The sequence below is a fragment of the Coregonus clupeaformis genome, chromosome 26 (assembly GCF_020615455.1).
Source record: "Coregonus clupeaformis isolate EN_2021a chromosome 26, ASM2061545v1, whole genome shotgun sequence".
In the NCBI taxonomy this organism is placed as follows: Eukaryota; Metazoa; Chordata; class Actinopteri; order Salmoniformes; family Salmonidae; genus Coregonus; species Coregonus clupeaformis.
Genome location: NC_059217.1, coordinates 7,701,422 through 7,727,186, shown reverse-complemented (window position 1 = coordinate 7,727,186; position 25,765 = coordinate 7,701,422). Strand labels below are relative to the sequence as shown.

Genomic DNA, 25,765 nt, shown 5'->3' with positions numbered 1-25,765 from the left:
AATGAACATCTGAATGATTCAGAGGAGAACTGGGTGAAAGTGTTGTGGTCAGATGAGACCAGAATCGAGCTCTTTGGCATCAACTCAACTCGCCGTGTTTGGAGGAGGAGGAATGCTGCCTATGATCCCAAGAACACCATCCCCACGTCAAACATGGAGGTGGAAACATTATGCTTTGGGGGTGTTTTTCTGGGGACAGGACAACTTCACCGCATCAAAGGGACGATGGACGGGGCCATATACCGTCAAATCTTGGGTGAGAACCGCCTTCCCTCAGCCAGGGCATTGAAAATGGGTTGTGGATGGGTATTCCAGCATGACAATGCCCCAAAACACACGGCCAAGGCAACAAAGGAGTGGCTCAAGAATAAGCACATTATGGTCCTGGAGTGGCCTAGCCAGTCTCCAGACCTTAATCCCATAGAAAATCTGTGGCGGGAGCTGAAGGTTCGAGTTGCCAAACGTCAGGCTCGAAACCTTAATGACTTGGAGAAGATCTGCAAAGAGGAGTGGGACAAAATCCCTCCTGAGATGTGTGCAAACCTGGTGGCCAACTACAAGAAACGTCTGACCTCTGTGATTGCCAACAAGGGTTTTGCCACCAAGTACTAAGTCATGTTTTGCAGAGGGGTCAAATACTTATTTATATTTTTATACATGCGTTTTTCTGGATTTTTGTTGTTGTTATTCTGTCTCTCACTGTTCAAATAAACCTACCATTAAAATTATAGACTGATCATTTCTTTGTCAGTGGGCAAACGTACAAAATCAGCAGGGGATCAAATACTTTTTTCCCTCACTGTAGGTGCCAGGCACACCGGTTTGTGTCAAGAACTGCAACGCTGCTGGGTTTTTCACGTTTAACAGTTTCCAGTGTGTATTAAGAATGGTCCACCATCCAAAGGAAACTGGAAGGGGATACCTAGTCAGTTGCACAACTCAATGCATTCAACCGAAACGTGTCTTCCGCATTTAACCCAACTCCTCTGAATCAGAGGACGTCCAGCCAACTTGACAGAACTGTTGGAAGCATTGGCGTCAACATGGGCCAGTGTCCCTATTAGGAAGATCTTCTTAATGTTTTGTACACTCAGTGTATATGCACTACTGTAAGATTTGATACAGTTTTATTGTTTTTGTTAGTCATACTACACAATTCCTTGTTTTTGTCATTTTTTAAGCTTCTGCATTGCCCTCGTCTACAGCAGGGTCTCCCAAACTCAGTCCTGGAGCACCCTTGGGTGCACGTTTTGGTTTTTGCCCTAACACTACACAGCTGATTCAAATAAAAACAACTTGATAATGAGTTGGTTATTTGAATCAGCTGTGTAGTGCTAGGGCAAAACCAAAATGTGCGTTCAGGGGGGACCCCAGGACCGAGTTTGGAAAACCCTGGTCTACAGTATACTACAATTCCCAGGATGAATTTCACCTCCCAGAATGCAATACTCTGCTCAGTCTGCACTTAGCTTACCTGGCTAGCAGACAGACAAAGCTTATGTCATAAGTTGAGTGCATTTCACATTACTTTTGGGTTGTAATCATGTTATAATTGTTGCATGAATATCATGCTGAATATATGTTCATGTCATTGTCACCAATCAAATGCATTCCACTCAAAAATAATTTGAATTTAGATGTTAACTAATGCTAAGTTACTGTATCTGATGGTTAGCTAGCATGCTAGCTAGCCTAACTGCTACATCCGAAATAAGAGTGTTTGCACCACTTCATAACCAGTTATTATGCTGTTAGTATAAACTGAGTGTACAAAACATTAGGGAACACCTGCTCTTTCCATGACATAGACTGACCAGGTGAAAGCTATGATCCCTTATTGATGTCACTTGTTAAATCCACTTCAATCAGAGTAGATGAAGGGTAGGAGACTGGTTAAAGAAGGAATTTTAAGCCTTGAGACAATTGAGACATGGATTGTGTATGTGTGCCATTGAGGTTGAATTGGCAAGACAAACGAGTTAAGTCCCTTTGAACGAGTTATGCTATTAGGAGACCCATGGGGCGGCGCACAATTGGCCCAGTGTCGTCCAGGGTAGGGGAGGGAATGGCCGGCAGGGGATGTAGCTCAGTTGGTAGAGCATGGCGTTTGCAACGCCAGGGTTGTGGGTTTGATAAAATAATATATGTGCTAACTGTAAGTCGCTCTGGATAAGAGCGTCTGCTAAATGACGTAAATGTAAATGTGTGCCACGCGCACCGGCTTGAGTGTGTCAAGAACTGCAACGCTGCTGGGTTTTTCACGCTCAACAGTTTCCCGTGTGTATCAAGAATGGTTCACCACCCAAAGGACATCCAGCCAACTTGACACAACTGTGGGAAGCATTGAAGTCAACATGGGCCAGCATCCCTGTGGAACACTTTCAACACCTTGTAGAGTCCATGCCCCGACGAATTGAGGCTGTTCTGAGGGAAAAAGGGGGTGCAACTCAATATTAGGAAGGTGTTCCTAATGTTTTGTACACTCAGTGTATATTATAAACCTCCACACACACTAGACTTGCAGACTGTAGAGAAAATCTGGGCTCCCTCTGGTATGAGCAGGAAAAACACAGTCAGAGCCCAGGCTGGTGTTAAAGGTAAACTCACACCAGGTCATGAAACATCATACTAACTGCACAGCAAAGTACGGGGTCCGTTTTGGAAGCTAAAATCAACGACCACCCATAGCAGCCTTAAACATACTGATAAAAAAAAATATCCTAAATTACAAAAGTGAAATATCAAACAATAAAATACAAATTTAGGCCCCCACCTACTATTCAAAGCTTTAAAAACAGGGCTCATAACAAAGCCAAACAAAACACAGTGTGGGAGGAACTTCATAATACAGCCAATCATATTGTGTAGCCTGGCTGGGCCACATAACCAGCTAAGCATAACAATTATTACGGTACCGTATCATATGAACAGGTATACACAGCCAAACTATAAAGACTTGATCCCAAACCTTCCATCAATAAATCAAAACAGGTGCATAAGGTTATTAGCCAAGCGGAACCAGCCTGATGCTGTGTTCACCATTTTATTTGAAGTGAAAAATAATGGTGAACGGAGCCATCAGGCTGGTTCCTAAGGCTATGAAGTTACCTGCAGCCCTATTTATCCAGCATAGACAAACAAATTCCAACTTTAGACTAACAGATTTTCATTTCACTCCATAGTGAACAAAATGTTATTTGAGTGTGTAAAATGGGTCAGGAGCTCCAGGTGCATTACCTTTCTGTGTCTGGGCTGCGCTTCAATCTCCTAAACAGCTGTGATAAGTCAACTGGCCCATCTGCTCTGAGATAGGGAAGGCAATAACTTACCTGCTGGCCCACATCACACACTCATCCCCTAAAGGCACTACGTCCCCCGGCTGGAAGATCATCCTATTACTGCCATCTCCACTCCACTGTGTGTGTGTGTGTGTGTGTGTGTGTGTGTGTGTGTGTGTGTGTGTGTGTGTGTGAGAGAGAGAGAGATAGCTGATCCCATCCTTACCGACTGCTCTCTGCGATAAGACATTTGGCTCCGAGTCTCTCTGATGAAAGTCTGAATGCTGATAAAGTGATAGCAAGGGATATGATACTATCTAATACCTCCTAAGGTCTGCTGCCCAATCCAGTTCAACACATTGCAGCCTTGTCCCTTTCCTAAATCCCCCTTTTGGGTGTAAGAAAATATAGCAAGATGATTAACCTAGTAGTCTCATGTCAGATAACTTGTGACACTGGTCCTCAAGTTTGAAGTAGGCTATATTTGCAAGACTCCCTGTAGAGCCACCTGAACCTCCAAATGATCAACACACTGGATTTGCTAATCAGAGCACACAGAGTGAGTTGAGTACATCCACATAGTGAGAGATCTGTGGGAATGTGCAGGTGCTTAGTGTAGCCTACATGCTCCAGACCAAGCCCTTTGTCTGGGGGTCAGTGGGGCCTGCCCTTAACCCCTGCTGTGCTCACATTAAACACTACAGTACCCTCCCTGTCTAAGCTGCTCTTACCCAGCAGAACCAGCAGAACCGTTCCATTAGAACTGAACCTCCCACCCGCTCAAACAGGGCCTGTTACATTCCAGCTCCACCACCCACTGGTCAGGAGCTGGTGCCCACTCAGGCAAACACAAGAGTTAGGCACACTGTAGAGCAGAGCTGGCCATATCATAGCCAATGAAAGTATTTTCATCTTGCAACCACATGAAGAGGCAGAGGAAGAGTGGAACACAATGTTAGGACTAACTAACTAACTTCCTTCATACTGGATGCAAAGAGATAAAAAGGTGTCCATGAGTTCATCTGACGCTAGGGAAGTAGATAAAGGGCTTGATTGCCAAAATCCCGAAGTATCCCTTTAACGTCAGTCATGCGTTCCCCCATAAATGTAGAGGTAAGGGGGGAGCGGGAGAGATGATGAAAGAGAGAGATAATGACTGACCAAGACTCAGAGAACAAAATTAGAGAGAGCGAGAAAGAAAGAGAGCGAGAGAGTGGGTGAGAGAAAGAAGAAGAGAGAACGGTGAGAGAGAAAGAGAGAGGGGAAGAGCGATTCAGCACAACAAGCAACACTGTTTTCACGCTTGTGGGCCAAGAGAAATGAACCTCAACATTAGAAACCTTGTTATACAGTAGATATGATAAATTAGAGCTTTGGGTACATAAACATTAAATTTACATTTTACATTTTAGTCATTTAGCAGACGCTCTTATCCAGAGCAACTTACAGGAGCAATTAGGGTTAAGTGCCTTGCTCAAGGGAACATCAACAGATTTTTCACCTAGTCGGCTCGGGGATTAGAACCAGCGACCTTTTGGTTACTGGCACAACGCTCTTAACCACTAAGCTACCTGCCGCCCCATCACAGCAGAACTACAGTCAGACTAACCCACAACCCTGGCCAAAGGAAAATAAATGGGCAGAAATGCCACCAACTCAAACAAAATTCAGCTTAAAATGATGAGAAAATAAGAACAGATACAGCAGACTACTGATCAGAGGTGACTTAGGTCAGAAAAAATGTATAAAACCCATTCTCTAGTCTCCGCCTTTTCTATATCCCCTGTGCCTACATTAACCATAATTCTAACCCCAGCCAAACGACGACCCTCTTTAAAATCCCCCCCAAAAACGGAACTATCTAACTGAATCATGTGAAATTTGACTTTTCAACAGTGTTATAATACTTTTACTATAACTGTTCCGGCCCAGGTGTACTCACTGGGTCTGTGCCAGGCAGCCTGGAGCCAGGGTAGGTTGGGAGTCTGGGATGCGCTGCAGGTTAGTGAGCTCTAGTATGTCCACCTGAACATCAGTGGTGTGTCCTGGCAGAGGCTGCAGCACAGTTAAGATCTTCTCCACCAGGCTGTCACCATGGTGACCAGCAGCTCCTGAGGACAAGGACAAACATCGAGAAATGTAAACCAACAACATAGTCCGAGTAAACATGAACTTGTGTGTAAATCGAATAGAATTGGGAGTACGGAAGTGTCACAATCAAATACCCTTTCTGTTAGGAAGGGAGGTGCAGCAAGATTATGTAATTGAGATGTCGGGAAAGTGTGCATATGTGTTTCAGTATGACTCTGCTGCAGCTTGACATGTTTATGGACATCAGAAATTGTACAAGACTGTGGCATGCACCTGTTAGATCCAGTGTCCTGTCGATGAAGACGATGGATGCTTTATTGGGGGCAGTCTTTCTGCGGCTTTTGGCTTGAGGATGATTGGCCAGTTCCCCAGCGATGAGACGGCTCATTGGACCCACTGCGAAGCTCTCCTCCCGGGTGCTGGTGGACTCAAACATGGAATTAACCGCAGAGGCCAGGGTTTTAATTTCAATCTGCAACGCCGGAGTAAGAGATTGCATGTCAACATCAGTCAAACTGACAAACCTCTTCTTCTCTGGTCGCTTTATATTGATGGTCTTGAGGTCCTGTGGCAACAGCGGGAACAGGTGCGCGAAGGTTGGCGCGAGAAGGAGCTGTGGTGACACCGGAGCGAAGACCACGGGCGCATGTATGACTTCAGCGGTGTAGTTCATGTCTCCCATCCATTCGCTCAGCTTCTCTTCAAACTGCTCGAACACAGGGTTCCCCTCTAATTCAGCAGTGACATTGTTAGCGAGGAGGTGTATAGAGTGGGCTACGGTGGTGAAAACAACACAATACTGAAAGTGACTGAGGCCAATAATGTCTTTGATAATGTCAGCTGTCCTCCCCTTCAGCAGAGTGCTCACCACAAACACAGCCTTTGGTTCGTTTTCACCACCGGCTTCGAAGCTTGAAAACTCTTTTAAATTACGAGCACCAGCCTCAAATACACTGGTAGCTCCACCGTTCCAATGAAGACTCTCAGCACACTTGTCGTCCATGAAAACAACAGCTTTCTTTACCTTTGACAACACTTTGTCCCACATCTGACCGGGGAAACACGTAAATGCCTCAATCGGTAACATTTTGTAAATGAAACTGTCGTTTAGACCGATCGACAAATACAAGATTTCTATATAATTGTCAGGCAGAAGCCATTTCAAAACAACAACACAAACACATGCGAGTCTCTTAATAGTGATGTGGCATTACACGTCGCGACAGATACACGTCATCATGCATCTGCTGCGCCGGTTTCATGTGGGAATGTGCTGCATTTGCTTTTTCTTACAAACTGAAATCAGACTAATTTGAGTTTCCTCATAATAGCTATATACTATCCACACTACACAAAAATACATTTATTTTTTGAGTAAATTGAAAAAAATGAGAAAACAATACATAAATAAAGTTATACTTCAGAAACAACGCTAGCTTGTTTGACACTGGCAAATACTGTACTACTGGGGATATTTTAAGAAATTGATACATTGTCTCATCTCGAGACATACTGACCAATGGTAGTCCTGTTTCTTCCAACGTGGATTTACGTCGGGTGAAAGGTCCCTATAGAAACGTGTGTGGGTAAAGTAAACTGTCACTTTTTTTTTTCCTCCAATAAAGTTTCTTTTACGCCTGTTACGTTAGGTTACCAAATACCGAAAAGGTGACACGCCGTCCTATTCCGTTATTTTTCAAAATCCCCGTTATAGCTAACAGTTTGACATTTTAATATCTGTTCTGTGAAAATCTCAAGTTTGGCGAAATAACTGTAATTTCATTTCATTGCCAGTTATTGTTTTTGATAGAATAACTGTTAAGTTGTGATTCACAGAAGAAGTGACTGAATTTGGGTAGACATGTCCGCAGAAATGGACAAAGCAACTGATGCAAGCAGGGGCGATGAAGAAGAATGGTTATATGGAGGTATGCTAGTCAAAACAGATTTGATGACACTATCTAGCTCATAAATAGTTACATTTTCTGATGTCCACTGTTCTGTGTCTGGCAAACTTGAAAGTACGTGAGCTATACAGTTCTGTTAGCTAGCAAGCTAACCACAACACCAGAAACAACACGTGCACCAGTTTACCACGTTGACAGTTGTTGGGGATGTTTTTTTTCCTCTTGCTAAGCAGAAGGAATGATTGAGTTCCAGCATTTAGATATTTGGAGACTGTCATTTTGTATGTTTTGGTTTTGAAGTGTGTGTATGATGCAAACATGCTGATGCATCTTCTCTGTGACAGATGAGAGTGAGGAGAAGGCAGAGGAAGAGGCACCTAATAGGTACGTGCCTGGTGACAGGTAAAACATCCACTGTTAAACTGTCTGTTTGTACATAGCAGACAGTCACCTGGCTGTCTGTCCTATTCCGTCCTCAATTTACCACTTACCTAGATCTCAAATATGTACTGAGCATACCTGCAAACCAGACCTACACTAGACTACACTGTTAAATTGTTCCTTTTGTAAAATACTTATGCCCACATAAATTAGGTGTGTATATACAGTACCAGTCAAAAGTTTGGACACACCTACTCATTCCAGGGTTTTACTGCATTTTTACTATTTTCTACATTGTGGAATAATAGTGAAGACATCAAAACTATGAAATAACACATGGAATCATGTAGTAACCAAAAAAGTGTTAAACAAATCAAATTATATTTTATATTTGAGATTCTTCAAATAACCACCGTTTGCCTTGATGACAGTTTTGCACACTCTTGGCATTCTCTCAACCAGCTTCACCTGGAATGCTTTTCCAACTGTCTTGAAGGAGTTCCCACATATGCTGAACACTTGTTGGCTGCTTTTCCTTCACTCTGCGGTCCGACTCATCCCAAACCATCTCAATTTGGTTGTGGTCGGGGGTTTGTGGAGGCCAGGTCATCTATTGCAGCACTCCATTACTCTCCTTCTTGGTAAAATAGCCCTTACACAGCCTGGAGGTGTGTTGAGTCATTGTCCTGTTGAAAAATAAATGATAGTCTCACTAAGCCCAAACCAGATGGGATGGCGTGTTGCTGCAGAATGCTGTGGTAGCCATGCTCGTTAAGGGTGCCTTGAATTCTAAATAAATCACAGACAGTGTCATCAGCAAAGCACCCCCACACCATAACACCTCCTCCTCCATGCTTTACGGTGGGAAATACACATGCGGAGATCATCCGTTCACCCACACTGCGTCTCACAAAGACACGGCGGTTGGAACCAAAAATCTCCAATTTGGACTCCAGACCAAAGGACACATTTTCACCAGTCTAATGTCCATTGCTCGTGTTTCTTGGCCCAAGCAAGTCTCTTCTTATTATTGGTGTCCTTTAGTAGTGGTTTCTTTGCAGCAATTCGACCATGAAGGCCTGATTCACACAGTCTCCTCTGAACGGTTGATGTTGAGATGTGTCTGTTACTTGAACTCTGTGAAGCATTTTTTGGAGCTGCAGTTTCTGAGGCTGGTAACTCTAATGAACTTATCCTCTGCAGCAGAGGTAACTCTGGGTCTTCCATTCCTGTAGCGGTCCTCATGAGAGCTAGTTTCATCATAGCGCTTGATGGTTTTTGCGACTGCACTTGAAGAAACTTTCAAAGTTCTTGAAATGTTCCGTATTGACTGACCTTCATGTCTTAAAGTAATGATGGGCACAGACACACATTCACACATTATTTATTTATACCTGTCTTACATACTTGTTTTGTGCCACTTACACAAATGACACCTTTTCAGCTTTCTACACAAATATAGTAATCACGCATCTATGTTATGCTCTTTGAGATGGACAACATATAGCCACACTATTCACTCTTAGTCAGCTAGTACTGATTCTGCAAATCTGTTTTATTACACTGGATTCTCCAGCTTCATCTCCCATGTTTGCACTAATGATTCTTGCGTTCAAACCATTTTGACCATGAGTGATCATTTACGACAGTAAGCAGTGAACTGATTCGAAATAAGATGGGCTGGCAGCTTCATTCCCCATTAGGACCAATTGTGCTTTATTAATGAAGCGTTCAGATTTAATGCACTTTTCACTGCTCAATAATGACTGAGTGATATCATAATCGTTATCTCTGGGTTGAGTGTGTCTGACGCCACTGTGCGTGCAATGCCTGAAATGTGCGGCCAGTCAAGTGGAACATTAAGAACTATTTGGATGCTCGTTAAATCCGTGGCAGGGCAGGCACTGTTTGTTTGTGAATGGGGTAAAGTGGATCTAAGCCATCATTAGATAGGGGCTCTGATGGTCGTTGCGTTGGGCTTTGTTAAAGCGTATCGCCTCGGAGTAAACGCAGCATGATTAATCAATTAGGCTACAGTTACTTCACCTACGCCACAGCCCTCTGAGTCTGTGTGTTTGTGTCGCAACATGCCTCGGGGAGCATGTTATCTAAATGATGACTTAACTAGCACATCTATCAGGCTCTGGTTCACTTAAAGAAATGATGAAGAGAGATGACCCTTTTCAGAATCAAACAGTCTCTCTTTGAGCTGCTCGACCATTACGTTACATTAGGGATACTTCAGGCAATAGGCTGTCATTTTACATGCATCCCTTTACAAGGAAATGTATGTAGTGATATTCCTGTTTGCAAATCTCTTAACTTTCCCTTTATTGTCTATTCTTCAAATGTTACAAAAGTCTCAGTTTAAGTTGACGTTGTGGTCCTAGTGATGTTGTGTTTTTTTCACAGTGTAAAGGCCCAGCCGACTGCTGAGGAGGTCCATGAGAATGGAGTAGTGAAGCAGGTACCTACTGCTGAGTGTTATGGAGGAGTCAACCTCTTCTGAACATGTTTCACCTGTTGGAATGGCAACCCATCATGGAATTCCCTCAGAACCCTACTTTCTACTTGGATTATTCCTCTTTAACTGTGTGTGTTATTCATGTAAGCATGCTTTTATGAATGTATGTTGTCTTTGTGTTTCTGTAATGTCAGGATACAGGCCAGGAAGATGAAGAAAGTGACAGCGACAGTGAGGATGATGATGACGTGTGTGTAACCATTGGCGATATAAAGACCGGAGGCTCGTCTCAGCCTTTCAGGTGAGTATCTAGATAACAGCGAGGTGTTAACCTCTTAGATGTGAGGTCCCCTTTTTATACCTGCGTGGTTCTGGTATCGTTTCCGACCTACATTTTTGCTTATAAATCGATCTGTGGATACTGTAGATCGAAATGGCTTGCATTGTGCGATAGCCCTGTTTCCCACAGACACAGTAGTATTACTAAGCCTGTATGACGTAGGATGTGAAATCTGAAACCACTTGAAGCTGGGATGTCCCTCCTACCATTTTAATTTGCTCTTCCGACTGTCCATCAACACCTGGCTGAATCCTATATCACAGCCACAGACAAAGCACATGCCTGCAATCATTACATCATAGCGCAGCAGGAGAGAGTGGTTTCATCACGGTAGCACATTCAGAGATGGACTTATAGCCATTAATCCAAAATAATTACTAGATTTTAAACAAGCACTTTCTGTTTGTAATAGATGGACAAGATTAATATGAGATGAAAGGCGAGTTCAGGAAGCCAAGCTAGAGCTCTGTAAGACGTTCACAGCGATGTGGGCAGACGTTTTGATCAAGAGAGACCTTTAGAAAATATGCAAATGTTCTCTAACACTAAACAAATATGTATTTTACAGTTATAAGGAAGGTGTAATTTTATAATTTGATTATGCTATGTTTAGAAAGCGTATAAGTCATTTCAAGCCTTATTCATACAGTTTTGTTGAATAGGAAATACATCATAAAATATTTCATATTTTCATCATATTTGTACTGTGTACTTGAGCTTGTGTCCTCAATAGTGACTACACCTCAACAATTTATGACTATTTTTACCAGAAAGGTGAGATTTTAACCTTTCTTTGAGTATGCAGCATTACTAGTTATTGTTTAGGGCCCTCTCATGATAAATAATTACTTTTGGGGATTACGTAGATTACATTTTCGATTACATTAGTTATATTTAACTGGTTTTAAATATAGCAGTGTGTTACTGTCCTGCAATCTGGATTAGTTTTGATGCTCCAATTTGAGTTGAGAAGAGCATAATATATTAGACCCTGTACATTTTAGGTGGAAAACCCTTTTGTAGAGAGCTTTCTTTCACCTGGCTGTCGGTGCAACTGACATCAATTGCTGTTGCCTCTCCTTTGTCAGATAATTTTATGAGTCATGATTATGGTTCCATGTTACAGTATGCATCTTTGGCAGCATTATTTCTCACCACCCATGTCACTTTCAGGGGTCTTCAAAGCACATTCCCCCGCATGAGTCATGGGCAGCATTTACACAGGCAGCCCAATTCTGATCTTTTTTTTCAATAATTGGTCTTTTGACCAATCAGATCAGCTCTGAAAAAGAGCTGTGAAAACATCAGATGTGATTGGTCAAAAGACCAATTAGTCTAAAAAAATATCAGAATTGGGCTGCCTGTGTAAACGCAGCATGTCTCTCAGTGTGTGTACCCTTCTTGTGGTGGTGATGATTTTTGTGTGTGTGTGTGTGTGTGTTTGTTTTTCTTTAATTGTGTAGTGCCTTTGGAGCCACGCCAGTTAATCTCAACATTAAGGCCGCAGGGAGAACACATGCATCAGGTAATCACCCCTCACCTATTCCTGACTTCTGACCTTAGAAGTGAGTGTACAAAACATTAAGACCACCAGCTCTTTCCATAACATAGATTGAGCAGGTGAATGCTATGATCCCTTATTGTTAAATCCACTTCAATCAGTGTAGATGAAGGGAAGGAGACAGGTTAAATAAGGATTTTTAAGCCTTGAGACAATTTTAAGCCTAGAGACAACATGTGTGCTATTCAGATGGTGAATGGGCAAGACAAAATATTTGCCACGCGCACCGGTTTGAGTGTGTCATGAACTGCAACGCTGCTGGGTTTTTCACGCTCAACAGTTTCCCGTGTGTATCAAGAATGGTCCACCACCCAAAGGACATCCAGCCAACTTGACAGAACTGTGGAAAGCGTTAGAGTCAACATGGGCCAGCATCCCTGTGGAACGCTTTCGACACCTTGTAGAGTCTATGCCCTGAAGAATTGAGGCTGTTCTGAGGGCTAAAGGGGGTGGGGGTGCAACTCAATATTAGGAAGGTGTTCCAAATGTTTTGTACACTCAGTGTATGTGTCAGTGCATGCATTGGAACTCATCCAGACCCACATTAATGGTAGTGGTAAGAGTGTGAAGTGAATGTGACACTGACTGTGTCCTGTCATCTCCGGTGCAGTTGGCCCCAAAGCCAAAGGAGTGGACCTGGATGCACTGGGCAGTGTTAACGGAATCCCTGTGTTGGAGGTCGACATGGAGTCTTTTGAAGAAAAGCCTTGGAGAAAGCCTGGTAAGTGGTGTGTGTGTTGGTTGGTGTGAGGTTATGTCTTTGTGCGTGTTCTGTGCAGATGTGAGCTCAGGTCTGGCTGATGAGTGGTCGTGAAGCGGTCTGTTCAGCTTTCAGTTATGTTTATGTTTAGGCTCGGACCTCTCTGACTACTTTAACTATGGCTTTAACGAGGACACCTGGAAGACCTACTGTGAGAAACAGAGGAGACTACGCATGGGGTATGAGGGCATGAACCACGCTTCAGCCACTAAAATCATGGTAAGATATCATTATTTTTGGACATACAGTGCCTTCAGAAAGTATTCACACCCCTTGACCTTTTCCACATTTTGTTGTGTTACAGCCTGAATTTAAAATGGACACACAATCTACACACAATACCCCATAATGTCAAAGTGGAATTAGGTTTTTAGAAATGTTTACAAAATTAATAAAAAATGAAAAGCTGAAATGTGTTGAGTCAAGTATTCAACCCTTTTTTGTAATGGCAAGCCTAAATAAGTTAAGGAGTGAAAATGTGCTTAACAAATCAAATCAAATCAAATTTTATTTGCCACATGTGCCGAATACAACAGGTGTAGACATTACCGTGAAATGCTTACTTACAGCCCTTAACCAACAATGCATTTATTTTTTAATAAAAAAAGTAAAATAAAACAACAACAACAAAAAGTGTTGAGAAAAAAAGAGCAGAAGTAAAATAACAGTAGGGAGGCTATATACAGAGGGGTACCGGTGCAGTCAATGTGCGGGGGCACCGGCTAGTTGAGGTAGTTGAGGTAATATGTACATGTAGGTAGAGTTAAAGTGACTATGCATAAATAATTAACAGAGTAGCAGCAGCGTAAAAAGATTGGGTGGGGGGGCAGTGCAAATAGTCTGGGTAGCCATGATTAGCTGTTCAGGAGTCTTATGGCTTGGGGGTAGAAGCTGTTGAGAAGCCTTTTGGACCTAGACTTGGCGCTCCGGTACCCCTTGCCGTGCGGTAGCAGAGAGAACAGTCTATGACTAGGGTGGCTGGAGTCTTTGACAATTTTGAGGGCCTTCCTCTGACACCGCCTGGTATAGAGGTCCTGGATGGCAGGAAGCTTGGCTCCAGTGAGGTACTGGGCCGTACGCACTACCCTCTGTAGTGCCTTGCGGTCGGAGGCCGAGCAGTTGCCATACCAGGCGGTGATGCAACCAGTCAGGATGCTCTCGATGGTGCAGCTGTAAAACTTTTTGAGGATCTGAGGACCCATGCCAAACCTTTTCAGTCTCCTGAGGGGGAATAGGCTTTGTCGTGCCCTCTTCACGACTGTCTTGGTGTGTTTGGACCATAATAATATAAATAATAATATGCCACTTAGCAGACGCTTTTATCCAAAGCGACTTAGTCATGCGTGCATACATTTTTGTGTATGGGTGGTCCCGGGGATCGAACCCACTACCCTGGCGTTACAAGCGCCGTGCTCTACCAGCTGAGCTACAGAGGACCACATGATAGTTTGTTGGTGATTTGGACACCAAGGAGCTTGAAGCTCTCAACCTGTTCCACTACAGCCCCGTCGATGAGAATGGGGGTGTGCTCAGTCCTCTTTTTTTTCCTGTAGTCCACAATCATCTCCTTTGTCTTGGTCACGTTGAGGGAGAGGTTGTTATCCTGGCACCACACGGCCAGGTCTCTGACCTCCTCCCTATAGGCTGTCTCATCGTTGTCGGTGATCAGGCCTACCACTGTTGTGTCGTCGGCAAACTTAATGATGGTGTTGGAGTCGTGCCTGGCCATGCAGTCATGGGTGAACAGGGAGTACAGGAGGGGACTGAGCACACACCCCTGAGGGGCCCCCGTGTTGAGGATCAGCGTGGCAGATGTGTTCTTACCTACCCTTACCACCTGGCGGCGGCCTGTCAGGAAGTCCAGGATCCAGTTGCAAAGGGAGGTGTTTAGTCCCAGGATCCTTAGCTTAGTGATGAGCTTTGAGGGCACTATGGTGTTGAACGCTGAGCTGTAGTCAATGAATAGCATTCTCACGTAGGTGTTCCTCTTGTCCAGGTGGGAAAGGGCAGTGTGGAGTGCAATAGAGATTGCATCATCTGTGGATCTGTTGGGGCGGTATGCAAATTAAAGTGGGTCTAGGGTTTCTGGGATAATGGTGTTGATGTGAGCCATGACCAGCCTTTCAAAGCACTTCATGGCTACAGACGTGAGTGCTACGGGTCGGTAGTCATTTAGGCAGGTTATCTTAGTGTCCTTGGGCACGGAGACTATGGTGGTCTGCTTGAAACATGTTGGTATTACAGACTCAGTCAGGGACATGTTGAAAATGTCAGTGAAGACACTTGCCAGTTGGTCAGCACATGCTCGGAGTACACGTCCTGGTAATCCATCTGATCCTGCGGCCTTGTGAATGTTGACCTGCTTAAAAGTCTTACTCACATCGGCTACGGAGAGCGTGATCACATAGTCATCCCGAACAGCTAGTGCTCTCATGCATGCTTCAGTGTTGCTTGCCTCGAAGCGAGCATAGAAGTGGTTTAGCTCGTCTGGTAGGCTTGTGTCACTGGGCAGCTCGCGGCTGTGCTTCCCTTTGTAGTCTGTAATAGTTTTCAAGCCCTGCCACATCCGACGAGCGTCAGAGCCGGTGTAGTACGATTCAATCTTAGTCCTGTATTGACTCTTTGCCTGTTTGATGGTTCGTCGGAGGGCATAGCGGGATTTCTTATAAGCATCCGGGTTAGAGTCCCGCTCCATGAAAGCGACAGCTCTACCCTTTAGCTCAGTGAGGATGTTGCCTGTAATCCATGGCTTCTGGTTGGGGTATGTACGTACGGTCACTGTGGGGATGACGTCATCGATGCACTTATTGATGAAGCCAGGGACTGATGTGGTGTACTCCTCAATGCTATCTGAAGAATCCCGGAACATGTTCCAGTCTGTGCTAGCAAAACAGTCCTGTAGCTTAGCATCTGCGTCATCTGACCGCTTTTTTATTAACCGAGTCACTGGTGCTTCCTGCTTTAGTTTTTGCTTATAGCAGGAATCAGGAGGATAGAGTTATGGTCAGATTTGCCAAATGGAGGGCGAGGGAGAGCTAATAATAAGTTGCATGGACTCCCTTTGTGTTCAATAATAGTGTCGAACATGATTTTGAAATGACTAGCCCATCTCTGTACCCCACACATTCAATTATATGTAAGGTCCCTCAGTCAAGCAGTGAATTTCAAGCACAGATTCAACCACAAAGACCAGGGAGGTTTTCCAATGGTTTGCAATGAAGGGCACCTATTGTTAGATGGGTAAAAAAAAAAGCAGACATTGAATTTTCCTTTGAGCATGGTGCAGTTATTAATTACACTTTGGATGGTGTATCAATACACTCAGTTGCCGGAGAGGAAGGAAACTGCTAAGGGAGGCCAATGGTGATTTTAAAACAGTTACTGAGTTTAATGGCTGTGATAGGAGTCTGAGGATGGATCAACAACATTGTAGTTACTCCACAATACTAACATAAATGACAGAGTGAAAAGAAGGAAGCCTGTAAAGATTATTTTTTTTAAAGGCCAAAACATGCATCCTGTTTGCAAAGTAATACTGCAAAAAAATTGGCAAATTAACTTTTTGTCCTGAATACAAAGCATTATGTTTGGGGCAAATCCAACATGTCACTAAGTATCACTCTTCATATTTTCAAGCATGGTGGTGGCTGCATCATGTTATGGGTATGCTTGTCATCGGCAAGGACTAGGACGTTTTTTGTGGGGGAATGAAAAGAAACCGAATAGAACGAAGCACAGGCAAAATCCTAGAGGAAAACTTGGTTCAGTAGCTTTCCAACAGACACTGGGAGAAAAAAATCAACTTTCAGCAGGTCAGTTACCTTAAATACAAGGCCGAATATACACTGGAATTACTTACCAAAACGACATTGAATGTTCCTGAGTAGCCTAGTTACAGTTTTTACTTAAATTGGCTTGAAAATCTATGGCAAGACATGAAAATGGCTGTCTAGCAATGACCAACTTATTTTAAATAATGCGCAAATATTATATAATTCAGGTGTGGTAAGCTCTTAGAGACGTACCTAGAAAGACTCACAGCTGTAATCGCTGCCAAAGGTGATTTTAACATGTATTGACTCAGGGGGTTGAATACTTATCTAATTAAGATATATTAGTGTTTTTCTTTTCTATTAATAAAATAAATAAACTATTTAATCAATTTACCGTATTTTCCGCACTATAAGGCGCACCGGCGTATAAGCCGCAGCAGCTAAATTGAATGATATTGAATGATGTGTACATATATAAGCCGCATTGGACTATAAGCCGCAGGTGTTTTAATGTTTAATTACCATATGTAAGGGTTCGTGCACAGAGGGGATTGTCGGGAAAGAGACAAACTGTCTCGCTCTCGTAATGTCTGTCTGTCTTGCTCTCGTTCTGTCTCTCGTACCACTCTCGGTTCCACTTTTACTTTTGCGCGCTACCTGTATCACTCTTTTCCGGCCTCCAGCTTTTCCTGCTGGAGCCCGCCGCTTAAAGGTGAGGGGCGCGGACCGGTCATAGAGCCCATAGAGTTAAAGTTGGTGGACTGTAACCTGTAAAATCCATAGATTTAGGAGGTCTTCTAGTGGCCGTTAGCTGTAAAAATCCATAGATTAGCCGCACAGTTATATAAGCCGCAGGGTCGAAAAATGGGGAAAAAGGCGCGGCTTATAGTCCGAAAATTACGGTAATCCCAGTTTGTAACACAGCAAAATGTGGAAAAAGTCAAGGGGTGTGAATACTTTCCAAAGGAACTGTAGATACAATATTATAGATTATCACAGTACAAGTGCAAGAATTGTTCCCATTTTAAGAAACATTCTCAGGCTTTGACATTGTTGAGGCTGTGTGAGTGAGTTGCTCTTCCTCTTAGGTCCACCAGGAACGTTCAGCCCATGGAGATAGGGATGGGGCCCTTTCCTGCTTTAGGTCTGACTACTCCTCCCCCAGCAACCACTACAATTCAGGCTCCTCCAGGTAGGTACCCTGGTTTCCCCCCCACACCCCTTTCTGCCACTGTATGTATCACAGCAGCTGTGGCATGAAGGACCAGACTACACATGTCTGTGGTAACCACTACCAGCCTAGCTGGTCATCACTGCCACACTTCACTGGTCACTGCCACCTGGACACCATCAAGGTGGTCAATGGGTCAAGTTTGTATTGGTCAGTAGTATCTGTGTCTGAGGTAATGTTCTTACCAAACACAGTATTACATCCTGAAATGTTAGAAGTCATGGAAGGTATGTTAAGTCAAGGTAGAGGTGCTGCGAGCGTTGCTTAGTTAAACTGCTTTTTTCCCTCTCTAATGAAGTCCTCATGTGCACCACCTCCCGTCACGTTCCTATTAACGGCCACCTGTGAAGCGTTGTTTAGCGTTGGGGCAGGCCGAGCCCTGCGGGGAGCTGCTTTTTTTACTGTGTGAAGAGTGAGGCCATGCAATTTTACTGCTCAATTACAGCGGCCAATCATTTACGGGCTTGGGCCCGTAGTAGCAGGCGTCAGCAGACTGTTAGTAAACACTCCTCCTCTCCTTTCAGCCCCATGGCCTCATTCTGGTTCCACTCAGGGACCAGGTGCTCTACGCCTCAAGGAAGAGTGATGGACTATTACAAACACACACCCACTCCTCCTCTCTCTCTCTCTCTCTCTCTCTCTCTCTCTCTCTCTCTCTCTCTCTCACTCTAGCCCTCCTCTCTCACTCTATCTCTCTCACACACTCTCTCTCACTCTAGCTCTCTCTCACTCACTCTAGCTCTCTCTCACACACTCTCTCACTCTAGCTCTCTCTCTCTCACATACTCTCTCACTCTAGCTCTGGTTCTCTCCCTCTCCCCTCAGCTACCCTCTCGCTCCCTCCAATCCTTGCTCTTGTGAGTTCAGCAGGGCTCATGTCAGGTTGGTCCACACGACAGACGAGGTGACTAAGACGAGCCACTTAATTAAAGGTCCGTCTCTATATAATGCCCCCTCCTCCTCCTCTCTCCCTCAGCAAGGTTCCCCTCAATGGAGGTCATATGATTCTGAGCCTTATTCAGCCAGAGGGAAAGCAGGAAGTCAGAGCATGACAAACACAAATACACACAGCATTGTGCAGCGGATAAAGTGTTAAACGAGGTCTCACACTACACTACAGACCATCTCTCCCTGAAGGGTGAAAGTGGAAACTTGATGCTTGGTTGAAGGAGCACGTATTGTATTCATTCCACATTCTCTAGATGACTGTGTCCAGCCTGAGGGAGGGTGTTGGTGGGATGAGGTTATTGTAGGCCTTTCTTGTTACATAAAACTGTCATTTTAATTACATGTCTTTTTGGGAAAGTAGGTGAAGTCGTGATGTGTGTGTCAGCTTCCGTGGCTAAGCTGCTTTGTTTTATATTTATTTGATATTCTGGTGTTTTTAGAGGCCAGAGTGAGGGACAGCGAGAAGGGGCATTAGTGAGCCTGTAGCTCATAGCATCACATCGGGCTGCTGGTTGATGCAGTTTTTATGCTTTCCCCTTGTAATGTTTACTCTAGATGAAGTCCTAGTGACAGAAAGGGGTTAGTGTCCCATCTGTGTTTGGGGAGGGAGGGATGAGGTGGTGTTTTGGCGAAGTGTTGTTAGCAGAGTGCAGTGAGAGGATGACCCAGATAAGGAGGGTCATGCATTAATGGACCTGGGTGATGGGGGGCGGGGTCACAAGCATTATATAAGTCTTCTACATCTGTAGTTTATGGGATTTGAAGGCAAAAGGCCATACCCAGGTCACATCCTGAAATAAACATGACAAAAACAAGATAAATATGCATACTTGTTATACATGCTCCATGCACAGATACCAATTTTATGTGTTTTGTATGTTTACTCTGTGTTCTGCGCTGGTCAGTAGAAAGCCAAGCAGCACCATTGATGTTATTGGGGGACAAACTGGTACCATCAGCCGGGTAGAGGGACGAAGACGTCACAATATAGAAGGAAATAACATCCAGGTAATGTGTGTCTGTTTTTATGTGTTATTCTAAAATACACCCTGGGTGTTTCTCAATATGCATACTACCATGCGCCACACTCTCATGCTCAAGTGCATTCTCCGAGGACATTCTCTTGAGTACGTTCTTGTGAGTACGAATGTGGAGAAAGCATAAAATATTACATTTGAGAAGCACTTGCACTTCTCCCTACTGTATTGCCTCACCCTGCACCTCCCCATTCACATAACCTTCTTCCAGCCAGGACAATGGCAATAGAGATGGAACAAGTTATACACAAAGCAAATGTTTAACTTCATACTTATCACCTAGCTGTATGTGAATCGTAATAATCTAGCTAACCAGATAGTTTAACAGGTAAAAATGACCTAAAACGAATGTTATGCAAGGTAGATGCCTAGCTGTCAATTCTTCATGGGTAGCTAGCTACCAATTCTTCGTGGCTAGCCAGTTAGCCATATTGACTTTCTATGGGCTTTGACAATGGGTATTGTAGGAAGGTAAACATGCCAAAATGAACATGTTATGTATTTATTAACGTATCAAGATCAAATATTGTAGTCAGGAAGCATATTAGGTGAATGGGCAACATTTCGTTCCAAAGTCAGTTTATTTTCCCTCACATCAGATCAAATAATGGCAGGGATTGTTTTCAAGAAATGTTGCTTTGTTTTTTACCCGGTTGCGTCATATTTCTGTGCATACACTCTGAAGCTTGCATCGATGCATGCTTCAAAATACCTTTGGGGATGTAGGGGTATGTGGACACCCCTTCAAATTAGTGGATTCGGCTATTTCAGCCACACCCGTTGCTGACAGGTGTATAAATTCGAGCACACGGCCATGCAATCTCCATAGACAAACATTGGCAGTAGAATGGCCTTACTGAAGAGCTCGGTGACTTTCACATTGGCACCGTCATAGGATGCCCCGATCAACTGTAAGTACTGTTACTGTGAAGTCGAAACATCTAGCAGCAGCAACGGGTCAGCCGCAAAGTGGTAGGCCACACAAGCTCACAGAACGGGACTGCAGAGTGCTGTAGTGTGTAAAAATCGTCTGTCCTCGGATGCAACACTCACTACCGATTTCCAAACTGCCTACGGAAGCAACGTCAGCACAATAACTGTTCGTCGGGAGCTTCATGAAATGGGTTTCCATGGCCGAGCAGCCGCACACAAGTCTAAGATCACCATGCGCAATGTCAAGCGTTGGCTGGAGTAGTGTAAAGCTCGCCGCCATTGGACTCTGGAGCAGTGGAAACGCGTTCTCTGGAGTGATGAATCACGCTTCACCATCTGGCAGTCCGACGGACAAATCTGGGTTTGTCGGATATTAGGAGAACGCTACCTGCCCGAATGCATAGTGCCAACTGTAAAGTTTGGTGGAGGAGGAATAATAGTTAAGGCGAGGTTTTTCATGGTTCGGGCTAGGCCCCTTAGTTCCAGTGAAAGGAAATCTTAACGCTACAGCCTACAATGACATTCTAGACGATTCTGTGCTTCCAACTTTGTGGCAACAGTTTGGGGAAGGCCCTTTTCTGTTTCAGCATGACAATGCCCCCGTGCACAAAGCGAGGTCCATACAGAAATGGTTTGTCGAGATCGGTGTGGAAGAACTTGACTGGCCTGCACAGAGCCCTGACCTCAACCCTATCAAACACTTTTGGGATGAATTGGAACGCCAACTGCGGGCCTAATCGCCCAACATCAGTGCCCAACCTCACTAATGTTCTTGTGGCTGAATGGAAGCAAGTCCCCGCAGCAATGTTCCAACATCTAGTGGAAAGCCTTCCCAGAAGAGTGGAGGCTGTATTGGCAGCAAAGGGGGGACCAACTCCATATTAATGCCCATGATTTTGTAATGAAAGGTTCGACAAGCATGTGTCCACATACTTTCGGTAATGTAGTGTATGTACTAAAAGAATACTCATCCGAGAAGTGTCCTCCGTGCTCCGCTTCGCATACTTTGATTTGGAGTCATGCTCCGACCCTCCTGCGCTCCAATTTGCATGTTCACGGTAGTATGCATAGTGAGAAACACCCCCTATCGTTCCTTTTGAATTAAGCTAGTAAATGTACCTACCTAGTCTGAGCTTTGTTTTTGTATGTACATGCATGGGTGCATGCATTGCAGGTGCTTTCCGAGCCCCCCTCTGATGCTGAGCCTACTCCCACTAAGATGCCCCCCTTCTTTCCCCCCAACATCCCCCCGCCTCCTTTCCCGCCTCCACCCCACAACGTCAGCTCCGCCCCTCCACTCATTCCTCCACCACGTAAGTGACCTCAGCCCCCCCACACACACACACACACACACTGCTCCCTGTCTGGGTGCCCTCTGTTCAGCAGCACAGTTATGTAATGTAGAGGATAAGGTTAAGGATTGCATAATGACACTGTTTGGAGGTCAGACAGACAGACAGACTGGTGAGGGTCACTCTCGTGACATCACGACATGTTGGCTCCATGGAGTCATGGAAAGATGACGTTCAACTATGACATTTCCCACTGTGATTAATTAGTGTTAGTGGCCACAAAATGTCGCTCTGGCTCTCTTTTTCTATCTCTATTTCTCACCCTCATTCTCACTCACTCACTCGCTATCTTTCTTTCTATCTCTCTCTCTCTAGCTCTCTTTCTATCTTTCTATCTCTCTATTTCTCTCTCGTGCTTTTTTGCTATTTTTCTGTCTTTATTTCTCTCTCTCTGTCTCAGTCTCTCTGTCTCTGTCTCTCTCTGTGTGTGTGTGTGTTGATGCATCATTAGTACAGCTGAGGGGGGTTTGGGGGGAACGGATTACAGTATAACCCAGAGAGTTGCAGGTGTAAATCCCATGCTGAGAACCCTTGAAGGACAGGCTTTATTAACCCGCCATGCATCATAGAGCATCCAGCTGTATAAATGACTGATACGTTCACCATGCCAATCTGGAGGAGTGTGTTTGTGAAGCTGCACCATAAGTGAGAATAAATAATACTGCATGTTGAAGGACAGGGTTGAGAGTTGGAGGTGAACGCAGATGGGTTAACATAACATAAATGTGTGGATGTGTGTACGTGTGCGTATGTGTGTGCCCTCTCTGGGTGAGTGTCTTTTCCCCCAGGTGTGTGTAATTCTGTCCAGGTGTGTCAGTGCTGTCAGTTTGCCTGACTTCCTCCCCATCTCCTGATGAATATGAGGCAGAGGGCAGGAAGGACCCTCTGGCCTGAGCTCACAGCTGAGCGCAGGCTGCCACCGCTTCATCTTCAAAGATTCCAAAATAGCAGGCCCCCTACTCACCCCTCACACACGCCCAGTTCAATGAGCTCCGTACCGCCTGTTGTTCAATGCGTGCCAAAACTCCTAATACAACCAAAATATCAAACATCCTGGCGACCCTGGCTTTGAAGTGTTTTTATTTTTTTGTTCTATCTGTGCCACTCCTCCTCCTTCTTTAAGTTACAGGCCCTGCCTCCTTTTGTGATGCAAATGTACAACGTGATAAAAATAGCTCCTGGAAAAAAGAAAAAGTGCAGAGCCAGCAGATTGTGGCACGAGAAATGTGCTGAACAGACCAACCGTGGGGAAAGGGGGAGAGGGGGCTTTGTTACTCTTGGTGCAGTAGGGTCACATTAGCGGTCTAGTATTATTCCTTGATAGGGACAGGTTTTAGTGCAGGGTTGTGTTGTCTTTGCAGGCCAGTCTGTGTAGTGAAGCACTAAGGGATGTTGTCTGGAGCTTTAGTGTAGCACTGCTTGTACTGATCAGTGTAATTTGGCACATACAGTGTGGGTAGTTTGACACCTGTAGTGACACTGTCCCTGTAAAAGCAACATTGTTATCTGTGTCTGTAGAGCAGGTTTGTGGGTCTGTTATAGTCTCAGCTAACAACAAACGTTCCCACAACTTTAGAGAACGTTCCCTAGGTCATTACCTAACGTTTACATAGGAATGTTCCAGTGATGTGCAAGGACTGTTTCCATGAGACCATTCCCTTAATGTTAAACCGAATTTACCCAGTACGTGGTTACCATGTTTTTCTGAATATTCTATATTAATGTTCTAGACACATTTCATGGGACGTTGCAAGAACAATAATGTGTCCAGTTTTCTGAGGTTTAGGACTATTTCATCAACATCACACAGAATACACACAGAACATGGTTGCCATGTTTTCAGAATATAAGATATTAATGTTCTAGACACATTTCATGGGAATCTTGATAAAAAACATTCCTGTGTCCAATGACGTTTAAAACAGTACTTTCTGTCATGGTCCCCTGGTGGTTTTTGTCTAGTTCCCAGCTTGTCTAGTTCCCAGCTTGTTCCGGGGATGTTCTTAAAGACTTTTTAGGAGGTCACCTGATGGTCTCACCCTTTGTAACGGACATCCACACACAACCAAACAGTGCTTTTAACATACAATAGGCCTTTTCACACTGCATTGTTTTTATCCCCGGGCTACACTGGCCCTGGGTTAGCGTATCCTGTGTTTACACAAGCATTTGTTAACCCTGGGCTAAGCTATAGCCCTGGGTTAGGATTCACACTTGTATTCCAAAACCCTGGGCTAACGGATAAACACACCATGCGACCAACATCCGTGGTGGTCGGTGCCGTTTTAAGATTAGAGAGGATTTTTATTTTTTTATGAGCATGGCTTTATTTATATTACAGCTTATTGGATGACTGTCATTCATATTCTATTCACCCAGCTCAATGTAACATCGATAGGTTTAGGCTACTACATGATACTCACATTGTCCCTATACCCATCATGAGGTTGCTACAACCTACAAATGAAAGTTTATAACGTAGGTGCACAGGTCGAGAGACAAATTGGAGTAATTAAGGTGACAGACAGCAACACATTCAATACAGCATTGCACACACTTGCCTGCATCTAGCTGATCTAGGGTGTAGTCATTAGTCCAAACAATATTATTATTATTATTTTTGGACACATTTAGGTAGGTCCCTCCCCATTTCGTTCCATTTTGTTTCTGTTTAAGAAAAGTTTTGCAACAGAATCGGCTGAATGAATATACCCCTGATTACCCGCACACACAGTTCACTTTCATAGCAGCCGCATGCACCATCATCACTTTGCTTGATGTATAATTCCTTTTCCCATCTCTGCGCTCTCCTCATCTTTTCCCTTCGCTTGTGGACTTCAGTGCACAACACAACAGCTGTCTGTGACCTGGTGAAAAAACTCTCCAAGACAAACCTTCATACCATAACCGCTAACCGCTACACAGCCTACATCAGCCTGTCATCATAACGTTATAGTCAACAAACTTTAACGCATTAGTAAACCCACAATCCAATCAATGTGTACAGTTGATTGGATTGCTGTACAGTGTACAGGAAGCAGACGTGGTGGCGTAGCGCCAAGATCGCAATGCCGTGAACCAAGAGGTTGTGTGTTCAAATCCTAGGGAAGGACATGTTGAATAATAATGACTGTATAAATGAACATGCACAATGTAATCATGTGTGTCAAATATGTATGTTGAAAATGTTGTATATTGAAAGCACTGTTTGTGTGTGTGTTCCTAACTTTGCCAACAGACAAAGAGCTCTGAATGGGTCAGGGCCTTGATGGGCTTGGCAACAGTAACAACGGGGTGATGTGTACGTTTCTTTGGGACCATCAGGCGACGTCCTAAAAACGTCTTTAGGGACGTCCCCGGAACAAGCAGGCCAATAACCTCCACAGGACCATGACAGAATGTTTTAAATGTTCTTGGACAAAGGAATGTTTTTGCAATGTCCCGTGAAAGTGTCTAGAACATGTAATATATTATATTCGGAGAACATTGCAACCATGTTCTGTGCATGTTCGGTGTGACTTTGATGGAATATTCTCCTAACCCTCAGAAAACTGGACACAGGAATGTTCTTACAACATCACATGAAACGTGTGTAGAACATTAATATTGTTTATTCTGAGAACATGGTAACCACCTTCTAGGTAAGTTCTGTTTGGCATTAAGGAAATAACTCTTAATGCCAAAACATACTAAATAGGTTCTCGGGAGA

The 25,765-nt window shown here is 44.1% G+C and overlaps 2 protein-coding genes across 8 annotated transcripts in view; one reads left to right on the top strand and one right to left on the bottom strand.

Annotated features, from left to right (window-relative positions):
- Positions 1 to 6,560, bottom strand: part of LOC121540161 (sec1 family domain-containing protein 2) — a 163,210-nt gene extending 156,650 nt beyond the window's left edge. Inside the window, exons 1-2 of the mRNA XM_041848805.1 lie at positions 5,643 to 6,560; positions 5,221 to 5,389 (exon numbers count right to left, since the gene is read on the bottom strand). Of these exons, the coding sequence (XP_041704739.1) occupies positions 5,221 to 5,389; positions 5,643 to 6,456 (983 nt within the window). The 5' untranslated portion in view covers positions 6,457 to 6,560. The remainder of the gene's footprint in view (positions 1 to 5,220; positions 5,390 to 5,642) is intronic.
- Positions 6,561 to 6,960: 400 nt separating this feature from the next.
- The window catches only part of LOC121540160 (pre-mRNA 3'-end-processing factor FIP1), a 53,955-nt gene continuing 35,150 nt past the window's right edge, over positions 6,961 to 25,765 (top strand). For 4 of the 7 annotated variants that reach the window (XM_041848804.2, XM_041848802.2, XM_041848803.2 and 1 more), the window contains exons 1-10: positions 7,047 to 7,297; positions 7,621 to 7,678; positions 10,070 to 10,124; positions 10,316 to 10,422; positions 11,925 to 11,986; positions 12,633 to 12,743; positions 12,874 to 13,001; positions 17,644 to 17,747; positions 19,640 to 19,742; positions 21,879 to 22,017. In XM_041848804.2, the coding sequence (XP_041704738.2) occupies positions 7,231 to 7,297; positions 7,621 to 7,678; positions 10,070 to 10,124; positions 10,316 to 10,422; positions 11,925 to 11,986; positions 12,633 to 12,743; positions 12,874 to 13,001; positions 17,644 to 17,747; positions 19,640 to 19,742; positions 21,879 to 22,017 (934 nt within the window). In that variant the 5' untranslated portion in view covers positions 7,047 to 7,230. The other 3 variants (XM_041848798.2, XM_041848800.2, XM_041848799.2) reach the window with 3 other exon arrangements.